The sequence below is a fragment of the Rhinoderma darwinii genome, chromosome 4 (assembly GCF_050947455.1).
Source record: "Rhinoderma darwinii isolate aRhiDar2 chromosome 4, aRhiDar2.hap1, whole genome shotgun sequence".
NCBI lineage: Eukaryota > Metazoa > Chordata > Amphibia > Anura > Rhinodermatidae > Rhinoderma > Rhinoderma darwinii.
Window position 1 is genome coordinate 403,627,738 of NC_134690.1, and position 13,958 is coordinate 403,641,695.

A 13,958-nucleotide genomic window follows, 5' to 3' on the forward strand; every position below is an offset into this window, starting at 1 on the left:
GATAGATAGATAGATAGATAGATAGATAGATAGATAGATAGATAGATAGATAGATAGATAGATAGATAGACAGACAGACAGACAGACAGACAGACAGACAGACAGACAGACAGACAGACAGACAGATAGATAGATAGATAGATAGATAGATAGATAGATAGATAGATATTAGATAGATAGATAGATAGATAGATAGATAGATAGATAGATAGATAGATAGATAGATAGATAGATTGATAGATATGAGATAGATAGATAGATAGATAGATAGATAGATAGATAGATAGATAGATAGATAGATAGATAGATAGATAGATAGATAGATAGATGATAGATAGATAGATAGATAGATAGATAGATAGATAGATAGATAGATAGATAGATAGATAGATAGATATGAGATAGATAGATAGATAGATAGATAGATAGATAGATAGATAGATAGACAGACAGACAGACAGACAGACAGACAGACAGACAGACAGACAGACAGACAGATAGATAGATAGATAGATAGATAGATAGATAGATAGATAGATAGATAGATAGATAGATAGATAGATAGATAGATAGATATTAGATAGATAGATAGATAGATAGATAGATAGATAGATAGATAGATAGATAGATAGATAGATAGATAGATAGATAGATAGATAGATTGATAGATATGAGATAGATAGATAGATAGATAGATAGATAGATAGATAGATAGATAGATAGATAGATAGATAGATAGATAGATAGATAGATAGATAGATAGATAGATGATAGATAGATAGATAGATAGATAGATAGATAGATAGATAGATAGATAGATAGATAGATAGATAGATAGATAGATAGATAGATAGATAGATAGATAGATAGATAGATATGAGATAGATAGATAGATAGATAGATAGATAGATAGATAGATAGATAGATAGATAGATAGATAGATAGATAGATAGATAGATAGATAGATAGATAGATAGATAGATGATAGATATGAGATAGATAGATAGATAGATAGATAGATAGATAGATAGATAGATAGATAGATAGATAGATAGATAGATAGATAGATAGATAGATAGATAGATAGATAGATAGATAGATAGATAGATAGATAGACATCCATGGTAAAGCTCTGGTGATCCTTGGAACCTGGAAGATGGCAAGAACTTTAACAGTCCCCATGTGGCAATCATAGAGGTTCTCACAGAGAGGAACATTTCTGATAAATTAATGGGACCAGGTTGTGGTCACAACCAAGATTAATAAGGCTCCAGGTCTCATTAACATCTTCATGGAGTGTGTATCTTCTCCCATAGTATAGTGGAGTGGTGTAGAAGTCCTCCGGGTACTGGACTCATAGCTTGATACTAAGCACCACCTTGGAGGGCACTTCTAGCATTTATGGCTCAATGCCGACTATTGTGTCTCCCAACCATCCATGGTATAACCCTGGTGTTCCTTGGAGCCTGGTTACAGAGCTGCCAGTTTTAGGCTGGAATCACACACATGCCGTTTTTTATGCCATTTTTGTAGCCAAAGCCAGGAATGGATTTAAAAGTAAGGGGAAATATAAAGGATAGATTAAGTTTCCTATCTGTTGGATGCCCAAAAAAACTGCCTGTGTGGTTCTAGCCTAACAGTAGAGATGTGGTAGTTGTAGAGCTTCTACCAGAGAAGACATTTTCTCAGCGGTTCCTCCATGGTAAAAGGTTGTAAGTTATTGTAGTAACGCCACAGATTCACGAATGGGACCATTTTGTGGTCAGAACCAAGATTAATGATGCTCATTAACATCTTCATGGAGTATGTATATTCTGCCCAAGTTGGTGTAGAAGTCCTCCTCAGGGGCGTAACTAGGAAACATGGGCCCCATAGCAAACTTTTGACTGCCCCCCCTTCCTTGGGTGCTGCACACAGCCCCCTTGGTAGATAGTGCTCCCCTATAGATTGTGCCATACATCCCCCTGTAGATTGTGCCATACAGCCTCCCCTGTAGACTGTACCATTCAGCCCCCCTGTAGACTGTACCATTCAGTCCCCCCTGTAGACTGTACCATTCAGTCCCCCCTGTAGACAGTGCTATACAGCCCCCCATAGACAATGTTATACAGCAGCTCTCCCGCGGACAGTGCTATACAGCCCCCCTGTAGACAGTGCTATACAGCCCCCCTGTAGACTGTGCCATACAGTCCCCCTGTAGACAGTGCTTTACAGCCCCCCTGTAGACAGTGCTATACAGCCCCCCTGTAGACAGTGCTATACAGCCCCCCCTGTAGACAGTGCAATACAGCCCCCCCCCCTGTAGACCATGCTATACAGCGCCCCCTGTAGACAATGCTATACAGCCCTCCTGTAGACAATGCTATACAGCCCTCCCGTAGACAGTGCTATACAGCCCCCCTGTAGACAGTGCTATACAGCCCCCCTGTAGATAGTGCTATACAGCCCCCCTTTGGACAGTGCTATACAGCCCTCCCGTAGACAGTGCTATACAGCCCTCCCGTAGACAGTGCTATACAGCCCCCCTGTAGACAGTGCTATACAGCCCTCATAGACAATGCTACACAGCCCCCATAAACAATGCTATACAGCCCCCCTGTAGACAGTGCTATACAGCCCCCTCTGTAGACAGTGCTATACAGCCTCCCTGTAGGCAGTGCCATACAGCCCCCCTGTAGACAGTGCTATACAGACCCCCATAGACAATGCTGTACAGCCCATCCGTAGACAGTGCTATACAGACCCCCCTGTAGACAGTGCTATACAGACCCCCCTGTAGACAGTGCTCTACAGACCCGACTGTAGACAGTGCTATACAGACCCCCCTGTAGACAGTGCTATACAGACCCCCCTGTAGACAGTGCTATACAGACCCCCATAGACAATGCTATACAGCCCATCCGTAGACAGTGCTATACAGACCCCCCTGTAGACAGTACTATACAGACCCCCATAGACAATGCTATACAGCCCATCCGTAGACAGTGCTATACAGACCCCCCTGTAGACAGTGCTATACAGCCCCCCTGTAGACAATGCTATACAGCCCCCCAAGTAGACAGTGCTATACAGCCCCCCTGTAGACAATGCTATACAGCCCCCCAAGTAGACAGTGCTATACAGCCCCCCTGTAGACAATGCTATACAGCCCCCCAAGTAGACAGTGCTATACAGCCCCCCCCTGTAGACAGTGCTATAAAGCCCCCTGTAAATAGCACCATATATCGCCCCCAAACAAATAAAACGTTCTATTTACCTAGGCTCCATTCCCACGACAAAAGGAGCTGCTCCTCAACGCCGGCGTGATCCAGTGATGCCATCACGCCGGCCTGCGCAGTGATCCCTGTGCCTGATTGGCTGTAGGCCGAAGGTGGGCTTTAGCTGTAGCATTCATAGTGGCTGCTAGCAGAGGCACGGGCCCCCTCATGCCGCGGACCACATAACAGCCACTATGACTGCTACAGCGGTAGTTACACCACTGGTCCTCCTGGTAAATAGGTGAACCTGAAGCACCACCTGAGGAGGGGGGAGACTACAGATATTCAAGACTTAATTCTAAATATATATATATTTAGTATTCCAGTCCTTCCATCCTCTATTGATTGTCCAAAATGTGAGTCACTCGGATTAGCTGCAAATCTCAAACCTGGCAATATTTCTACAATCTTCACCCTGCGGTCATATTCTCTGAATGAAAGGAGTAAAGCTACTAAAGTAATGGCAGGCAACATGCTAAAAAAAACTCTCTGTTTTTCATTCAGTCCACCCAGTATGAATAACGGAGGTATATTAGTAGAGGTGACTGAAATTAGTTTCAGGGCCGATTCTATCGAATCAGCTGTCCACTTCGATTTGGTCTGAATAAGATCTACGTGAGTCCCTAGTGCCCCGATTTCCCTGTCTGACTTTCAGATGTCTTCTAGGACTGTATCCAACTGGCATACAGTTCTAGAAGACAGGAAGGGAGGAAACCTCCTACTCACCAGTTCTGCATCCTGCACTCAAACCTCGCTCGGATCTCGGCCCACGGCAGAAGACATGAATTAAAAGAAGGTATGATCCAGCATAGTTTGATGATGAAAAAGGAATCAATGTTCCCACTTTTATTAACATAGAAAATTAAATAGTAAAAAGGGACACAGTATCGAGGTGGTGTCAGAGTGGCATATGTCAAAAAACCTACGCGTTTCGAACACTGTCTGTGTTCTTATTCATCTGCCATGAATAAGAACAGACAGTGTGCGAAACGCGTAGGCTTTTTGACATATGCCACTCTAACACCACGTCTATAGTGCGTTCCTTTTTACTATTTAATTTTCTATGTTAATAAAAGTGGGAACATTTTTATCATCAAACTATGCTGGATCATACCTTCTTTTCCTTCAGTTCTAGAAATCATCAGAGAGTCAAACAGGGCAAACGGGGCACTTGGAATTCCAACCTAAAATCAAAAATACAATACTCATCTCCCAATAGTGACGTGTCCCTGGTGACACTTGTGAGCGCTGCTGTGACGCATCCCTGGCAGCCTCCTCAGAGGATGTAGTGTTGTCCTATCTGACCTCACACGGGACAAATTACGTTTGTCTCAGGAAGCCGACAGGAACACGTCACTATGGGAGACCAGATGAGTATAATTGTTTTTCCTCCTCTTTTTTTCTCTTTTCTAGTCGGTAAAATCGTGGACCGAATTTGACTCATTTAGAATCAATTTGCTCGTCTTTATATATTAGCAAATCAGAAGTTAGGACCATGGCCGACGTAAGTAAATTCAAAAATATCCATGAGATCCCAATGAGAGAAAGTCAAGTTTTCCAGACACTTATTCTATCTGTACGTTAAAAAAAAAAAGAAAACACAATTTTACACTTTGCCACAAATAAAATCTAAATTCAAAAATGGAATTTTTTTTTTTTTACCCCTTCCCATATATTTTAGGAAATTAGAAGCCCTTACACTTTGTAAAAAAGTAACCCAGTATTAAAGGAAGCAGTTTGTAAGAGGGGTTATAAAATGAAGAAAGTTTCTGTATCACCCAACCACGGGAGTCACTTAAGGTTGTACAGGGGAGGGATGACAGTAAGAGGCTGGGGTTTATCTTCCTGCTCTCACTTGTAGCTCCCCCTCCTTCCTCTCCCCTACACAGACACAGTACCAGGAAGTAAAACTTTCATCCTGTCTCCCAACTTCAAACAAATGCTGCTCCCCAAATATTACGCCTAAAGTGTTGCTATAATGTGAAAGTTAAGACTTTGGACATAATTGGGATTCCAAGATTTAGCCCTTATGTTCTAGTCACAGCAAATATTTAAAGTCATGATGTATTTTATAAATCTTTGGCAGTAATAGTGTTAAAGTAGTTTTCCACTTTGGACAATCCCTACTAGTTAGAAAGGTCCCTTGACAATAAGCAGATCACAAAATGTCCCCCTTCGCAGTGATCAGCTGTGATCTGTGGGGAAATCTGGCAGTAAGTGTTCAATTTCCTGGCAGCACCACCACAGGTGAAATGAGGCAGTGCACAGTGTCAATTAATATCAATGTGTTGTGTGTGTAATACAGGACAGAACAGGTCCTCCAGAGAGAGAGACGCTCTATGTAACTGCTCTCCACTCTGACCTAGAGATGAGGTTCCTGTTCTATTAACTCAAAATTATATAATAGGGTGTATGAAAATGACCCAAAATTCTGATTTGCTGCTATTTTTGAGCATTGGGTGGAAATTCCCTGTCAAGGTGACCTCTATTCTGCAGAGACTTTACTGCACTTTTTTGCTACTCAAATCCCTCCCACCCATAATAGGAGTAATTACGGTAGACATATGCATATTAACCCCTTCCCGTCGTAAACAACTTTCAGATTTTAATTTTCGTTTTTTCCTCCCCACCTTTCAAAAGCCATAATGTCTTTATTTTTCCGTCGATATAGTCCTATGAGGGCTTGATTTTTGCGGGACGAGTTGTCGTTTTTTCGTAGTACCATTTATTTTGCCGTATAATGTACTAGGAAACGGGAAAAAAATTATTTGTGGGGATAAAAATGAAAAAAACAGCGATTCCTCCATGGTTTTTTGCTCGCCGTTTTTACGGAATTCACTGTGCAATTAAAACAACATGTTACCTTTATTCTGTGGGTCAATACGATTACGGTGATACCAAATATATATCGTTTTTTCTATATTTTACTACTTTTACAAGTAAAAACCTAAGTGTAAAAAAGAAAATTTATTTTGTGTCGCCAAATTCTGAGAGCCGTAAGTTTTTTACTTTCCCGTCGATTAAGTGGTATGAGGGCTTATTTTTTGCGGGATAAGCTGTAGTTTTTAAGATTACCATTTTGGTGTAAATGCGAGGGTTTGATCACTTTTTATTTCATTTTTTGTGGGAGATTAGGTGACCAAAAAATAGACATTCTGGCGTTTACTATTTTTTTTTACGCCGTTCACCGTGCGGGTTAAATAATGATATATTGTAATAGTTCAGACTTTTACGAACGCGGCGATACCAATTATGTTTATTTATTTCATTTTTTACTATGCTCTAGGGGGGAAATGGGAAAAGGTTTTTTTTTTTACTTTTAATATTTTAAATTTTTTTTACACAAAAAAAACAACTTTATTTAACTCATTTTTACTTTTTTTATTAGTCCCCCTAGGGAACTTCAACCAGCGATCGTTAGATCGCTTGCACGATATTCTGCAACACTAATGTATTGCAGTATATCGTGATTCTGACAGACACCTATTAAGCCCTGCCGGAGGCAAGGCTTAATATGTGTACAAAGATGGCGGACCTGGGGGTCTTCATTAGGCCCCCAGGCAGCCATAGCAACCATCGCCCCCCCGCGATTGCGTTGTGGGGGGTGCGATGAGCTGTTAGAGGGGGTCGCCCCCCTCTTTCTTACGATTGAAAGGCTGCGGTCGCTATTGACCGCGGCATTTAACTAGTTAAACAAGCGGGATCGTGCTCGATCGCGATGCCGCTCATTACTCTGAAGTGTCGGCTGTAACATACAGCCGACACCAGCATCTTATGATGCGGGGTCACTCCATGAGCCCGCTCCATACTTCCCCTACCTGTCTATGACGTAACTGTATGTCATATGTCGGGAAGGGGTTAAACAAGTGCTAGTGATGCAATTTCCTAATATGACATTTAACCTCTTCCCACGCCACAGAGTACTATTGCGTCGTGGTGGGGGAGGTGACGTTCGGAGCAGGCTGACCTGCTGAGCCCGCTCCGTATGCAGCGGGTGTCAGCTGTATTTTACAGCTGACACCTGGCAATAACAGCCAGGAACAACAATCGCTCTGTTACTGGCTGTTTAACCTGTTAATCTAAGGGGAGATTCACACGAACGTTGCGTTTTTGCGCGCGCAAACAACGCAGCGTTTTGCGAGCGCAAAAACCATTTGACAGCTGCGTGTGTCATGCGTGTCTGATGCGCGGCTGCGTGATTTTCGCGCAGCCGGCATCATAGAGATGAGGCTTGTCGACGCCCGTCACTGTCCAAGGTGCTGAAAGAGCTAAATCTTTCAGCACCCTCGACAGTGAATGCCGAACACAACAGCGAAAAACCTGTAAAAAAAAAAGATAAAGTTCCTACTTACCGAGAACTTCCCGGCCGTTGCCTTGGTGACGCGTCCTTGGTGACGCGTCCTTGGTGACGCGCCTCTCTTGACATCGGGCCCCACCTCCCTGGATGACGCAGCAGTCCAAGTGACCGCTGCAGCCTGTGATTGGCTGCAGCCTGTGCTTGGCCTGTGATTGGCTGGAGCTGTCACTTGAACTGAAGTGTCATCCCGGGAGGTCGGACTGCAGGAAGGAGACAGGAGTAATCGGTAAGTTAGAACTTCGTTTTTTTTTTACAGGTTAATGTATTTTGGGATCGCAAGTCACTGTCCATGGTGCTGAAACAGTTTAACTCTTTCAGCACCATGGACAGTGACTATCTCCTGACGTCGCGTACCGATAATTTTTTTGCCGGGATCGGCCAAAACGAGTTTGGCCGAACCCGGTGAAGTTCGGTACGCTTGTCCGGCTTCGCTCATCGCAAAGACACTCCGTTTGGATGTTCGGAAACAGAAAAGCACGTGGTGCTTTTCGGTTTTCATTCATCCTTTTCACTGCTGTTGCGCGAATCACGCTCGTCCCATGGAAGTGCTTCCGTGTGGTGCGCGTGATTTTCACGCACCCATTGACTTCAATGGGTGCGTGATGCGTGAAATACGCAGAGTTTTTGAACCGGTCGCGTATAGTACGCAGCGAACAAACGCTGCGCAAGAATCACGCACTGTTTGAACTGCCTCATTGACTTCTATAGTGCTGTGCGTGATGCGCAGAAAATACGCGGCCTGCACGCGCGCAAATCGCGCTCGTCTGAATCCCCCCTAACGATCGCTGGTTCAAGTCCCCTAGGGGGAATAAAGAAATGTGTAAAAAAAAAGTTAAATAAAGTTTTTAGTATTGTAAAAAAATAAATATTTAAAGTTAAAAAAAAAAACTTTTCCCACTTTTTCCTCTGAAGTAATGTAAAGATTTAAAAAAAAATACAACATTTGTATCGCTGCGTCCGTAAAAGTCTGAACTATTACACTATAGCGTTATTCAATGCGCTATAAAAGATAAAAATAAAAGAAATTAAACGCCAGAATCGCTGTTTTTTTGGTCACTTCATATCTCACAAAAAATTTAATAAAAAGTGATCAAAAATTCTCATGTAGCCCAAAATGGTACCAATAGAAACTACAGCTCGCCCCGCAAAAAAATAAATAAGCCCTTATACCTATCAATGGATGGTAAAATAAAAAAGTTCTGTCTCTCAGAATGTGGCGACAAAACACAATTTTTAGTTTTAACAATTCATTATTTCCTTGTAAAAGTAGTAAAATTTTTAAAAAACAATATAAGTTTGGTATCGCCGTAATTGTATTCACTTGTAGAATAAAGATAACGTGCCATTGTTACCGTATGGTGAACGCCGTAAAAAAGGAAACCCCTCAAAAAATTTAGGAATTGCAGGTTTTTTTTCCCATTCCACCCCAAAAATATTTTTCTCTACAATTTCCCAATACATTATATAGTACAATAAATGATACAGTTAAAAACGACAACTTGTTTTGCAAAAAACAAGCCCTCATATGGCTCTAATAACAGAAAAATTCAAAAGTTATAACTTTTTAAAGTGGGGAGGAAAAAATGAAAACGAAAATCCAAAAAATGTCTGGGTACTGAAGTGGTTAAAGGGGTTGTCAATTTTTTTTTATCTTTTGGGTTCCCCCAGTAATGAGTGTATTGCAGGGTTTCTATGCTGACCCTAAGTGATCAGCTGTTATTGCCAGGAAGGAGGACAGAGGGTTTTTATATAAACACATATATAAAATAAATAAAAAAGGAAACCAACGTAGATATACAGTACATATAATAAATTATTCCTGCAATGAAAATAATAGTGATGGCCACCTGAGGACTATAAAGCTGATGGATGCGTTACATTGTAGATACTTCATTTACGGCTTTACTGTAATAAAAACGAAATTGGGATAAAGCAAAAAATCTTCTATAAACTAAAGTTGTGAGTAATCACTTTGACCTTTCCTCCACCAGAAAGCTCAGAAATCTGCTGATTTTTGCAGTTTTTTTCTTAGAACCATCATTTTTGGTTTTTATGTAGATAAAGTTTAATCCTCACATAATGAAAAGTAACTTTCTCTTATTCAATGTTCCACATTTACTATGGAGTTTTTTTTACGTAAAACTGCGTAAAAAAAGAAATGACACTAACGGTGACATACAATAAATTATACAGTTTTCTTGTTGTTTGCTAAATATGAAATTAACAAAAAAGTGGGCATGGGCCACATTTATTTAAAAAAAATGGATCAAATTGGCGTAAATTTGGCGCAAATCCTTTATATGGCTCAACATTTTATTTTTTACGAAAATGCACCAAATTTATTAAGGGGCATATGTTTTTAATAAATTTACAGAAAATCACTCCAACTATCTCCTTTACAAAAACTGGCAAAATATATGTGGGTCTTTGTGTTTAAAGCCCTCACCATTTCTGTGATTGGCAGCCACATACTGATTGGTCGATCCCAGCCGTTTAACCCTGGGAGGGGGCTTCCTATGTAATAGTAAGAGCTGTCAAGCAAGGGTATAATAACACGGCCTATTTTCGGCCGTTTTTCGGGCCGTAAATGGCCGAAAATTGGCCGAAAAATCGGAAAGCAGAAGGCCTCCAAACGTCTGCCCATTGATTTCAATGGGAAAAACGGCGCTCTGTTCCGATGGGCCGTTTTTTTAAAAACGGCCGCGTAAAAAAGCGGCCGCAAACTCAAAAACGTCTGAAAATACGGAGCTGTTTTCAAGGGAAAACAACTCCTGATTTTCAGAAGTTTTTTAAGACACTCGCGATTTTCGCAGCGTTTTACGCAGCGTTTTTACGTCCGTTTTTGGAACTGTTTTGCTATAGAGTCTGTGAAAAACGGCTCCAAAAACGGCTGAAGATGTGACCTGCACTTCTTTTTCGCTGCCGTTTTTTTACTCGGCCGTTTTTCGAAACGGTGGCTGGTGCGATTTACATTTACATTACATTATGTTTAAAAAGGAAAAAACAAATTGTTAAAGTAAAAGTCCTTTAATGGGACTAAATAAAATGTCATTATTATATTATAATTGTCTCAAATAAAATTAGAACAATTTTAAAAGAATTTAAAAACGCAAAAAATCCCAAAAACATTTTTTTCTCAAAAAAAATTATATTTTACTTTATCAAAGTTACAAAAACATATAAAACACATGACCCATACAATAATGTTATTATGCCCTCTATTAATTTGAATGGTTATTGCCATAAATAAAATAAATAAAACAATGGCAACATTTATTTTTTATGTGTTCCTCAATACTAAGAAATGCATATAAATTAACCGCTATTATATATTTAGCCAAAAAAAGGTATGACTTGTCTCACCGAAAACAAGGCATTCAATTGCTACACAGCCTAAAAATAAAAAGTTACGGCTGATAGAACGCAAGGAACCAAAAACGAAAAATTATTTTGGATTTTAAGGCAGTAATTAGCTTGGCCCTTAAGAGATTGATGATATGTTTACAATGGATTTTTGTATGTGTGTCGGTAAAATCTATCTACATAAATATTTTTGATAATGTTTTTGTCTTTTCTCATTGCAGGCATCTTTTCTGGACTTACGATGGAAAAAATCCTCTGCAGTCTTCTGGTGTTTGGAATGGCGGTAGTGGTCAACTCATGTCCAAAATACTGTGTCTGTCAAAACTTGTCAGAATCGCTAGGAACGTTGTGTCCTACCAAAGGCTTACTTTTTGTACCTGTAGATATTGACCGAAGGACAGTTGAACTTCGACTCGGGGGTAATTTTATCATAAGCATTAGCCGACAAGACTTTGGCAACATGACTGGTCTTGTTGACCTTACGTTATCTAGAAACACCATCAGTTACATTCAACCGTTTTCATTTTTGGATCTCGAAAGCCTTCGACAATTGCATTTGGACAGTAACCGGTTAACCAACTTAGGAGATGACGTATTTCGAGGACTTATCAATCTCCAACACTTGATTATGAATAATAACCAACTGAACAGCATCGCAGATGATGCTTTTGAAGACCTCTTACAGACGCTGGAAGACCTTGACCTTTCTTACAATAATCTTAAAACAATTCCTTGGGACGCCGTACGAAGGATGATTAATTTGCACCAGCTTAGTTTGGACCACAATCTTATATATTACATTACAGAGGGAACATTTCATGACCTTCACAAGTTGGCCAGGCTTGATTTGACTTCAAACAGGCTACAAAAACTACCTCCAGATCCAATCTTTGCAAGGTCCCAAATGTCCATGACCTCTGCAACACCTTTTATGCCCCCTTTGTCTTTGAGTTTTGGGGGTAACCCACTTCATTGTAATTGTGAACTACTGTGGTTGAGGAGGCTTGACAGGGAAGATGACATGGAGACTTGTGCGTCACCTTCCCCTTTGAAAGGAAGGTATTTCTGGTATGTCCGAGAGGAGGAATTTGTTTGTGAACCACCACTAATCACTCAACATACTCAGAAGTTGCTGGTTTTAGAAGGTCAAACTGCTTCCTTAAAATGTAAAGCTGTTGGAGACCCAGCACCAGTTATCCACTGGGTTGCTCCAGATGGACGCCTTATTGGAAATTCCTCAAGGACCATTGTCTATGATAATGGAACTTTAGATATCTTAATAACCACATCCAAGGATTATGGGACCTTCACTTGTATTGCGGCAAATGCTGCCGGAGAGTTAACAGCACCGGTTGAGTTATCCATTGTTCAGCTGCCACATCTTAGCAATGGCACAGGTCGTGCTGTTTCACCCAAATCAAGGCTTTCTGACATCACCAGCAAAACTAACCGAGCGGAAGTTAAGACTCAACCAGAAAAGGCTGTTGTAGTGTCAGAGGTGACAACTAATTCTGCACTAGTTAAGTGGTCAGTGAGCAAGTCTGCTCCCAAAGTTAAAATGTACCAACTTCAATACAATTGCTCAGATGATGAAGTACTAATCTACAGGTAAAGTACAACTTGTAATATTTGTAGAAAAAGGTAAAAATTTTACCGATAAAGGAAACAATTTTCTTGTTTATCTAAGTTATAATGTCACCTTTTCTTAAATTTTTCATAAGAAGACTTAAAGGTAAGAAGAACGGTTATTTCTTTATGATTGTATATTTTTTCCACATTTATTTTTATTAGGTGATTTAAAAAGGATTCAAAAATATATAAAATCTCCAGTTCAGTATATATGTTATAAAAGTATGTGGACCCATCACACCTATTGGAGCTTGATGGACATCTCATTCCCAAACCATGGGCGTTGATATGGAGTTGTCCAAGGGAATTTTTGACCATTCAGACAAAAGAGCATTTTTTGAGGTCAGGCACTGATGTTGGGTGAGAAGGTCAGGCTTACAATCGGCGTATCAGTTCATTAAACAAACACCATATGTTACAGTAGTCACTATGCATTCCGGTAGGTAACACTCTCCTGGCATCACCAAACCTAGATTCCTCTATCAGACTGCCAGATAATGAGCCATCATTCACCACTCCAGAGAACATGCTGCTCCAGAGTCCAGAGGTAGTGTGCTTTACACCACTCCAGCCACCTCTTGGCATTGTGCATGGTGATCTTAGGCTTGTGTGCAGTGACCATGAAGACCCATTTCATGAAGCTACAGACGGTTAATTTTATGCACCTGTTTGCAATGGGTGTAGCTGAAACTTCTGAACTCAATAATTAGGAGGGTGTCCACACTTTTGGTCATATTTTGTATCAGGCAGCTGAAGACTGTATATTGTCTAGGTAGGAAGGTGGAAAATGTGTGTCCAGGTCAACACACTCCATGAGTGACATGGAAATTTAAGCATACAGTAGAGTTTGCAAAAACAGGAAAAAGACATTTAGGTTATGGAAAATGTCATGCCACTACCTTTTAGTATCTTGGTCACATTAACTGACTGAAGGCAGCATTACCGAGTAATGATGACCAAGGTGTAGGTCCCTGTCCAACAACACATATGTTATGTGCTCTGGCAGTTCAGTTTTGTCATTTCAATCGCTATCCACATCAATGTCTACATCCTACACTCTACTATTTAAGCTAGATAGTGATTAATGGCCCCAAAATGTTTCTATGACAGCACAACTGCCAGAGCACAGGACATGAAGTCGTTGACCACTATCATTGAATGTTGACAATTATTCTGTGAAATATAATTGAAGAGGTGAATATATAAAGGGACAAACTCTTTTTAGTATATATATTTTTTTTCTTTGAAAGCCCGAGTCGTGCTTTCTATCACCCAGGTGCATAAAAAGTGCACAAGGTTGCGGTCTATCGCAGCCCTATTCTTAAAGGTGAGAGGCCCCGCATAACCAGTCC

At 40.6% G+C, this 13,958-nt stretch overlaps 1 protein-coding gene across 4 annotated transcripts in view; it reads left to right on the forward strand.

Moving 5' to 3' along the window:
• The window catches only part of LRFN2 (leucine rich repeat and fibronectin type III domain containing 2), a 533,652-nt gene that overhangs the window by 387,050 nt on the left and 132,644 nt on the right, over positions 1-13,958 (forward strand). For all 4 annotated transcript variants that reach the window (XM_075863478.1, XM_075863481.1, XM_075863479.1 and 1 more), the window contains one exon: positions 11,199-12,585. In XM_075863478.1, coding sequence (XP_075719593.1) covers positions 11,219-12,585 — 1,367 coding nt within the window. In that variant the 5' untranslated portion in view covers positions 11,199-11,218. The remainder of the gene's footprint in view (positions 1-11,198; positions 12,586-13,958) is intronic.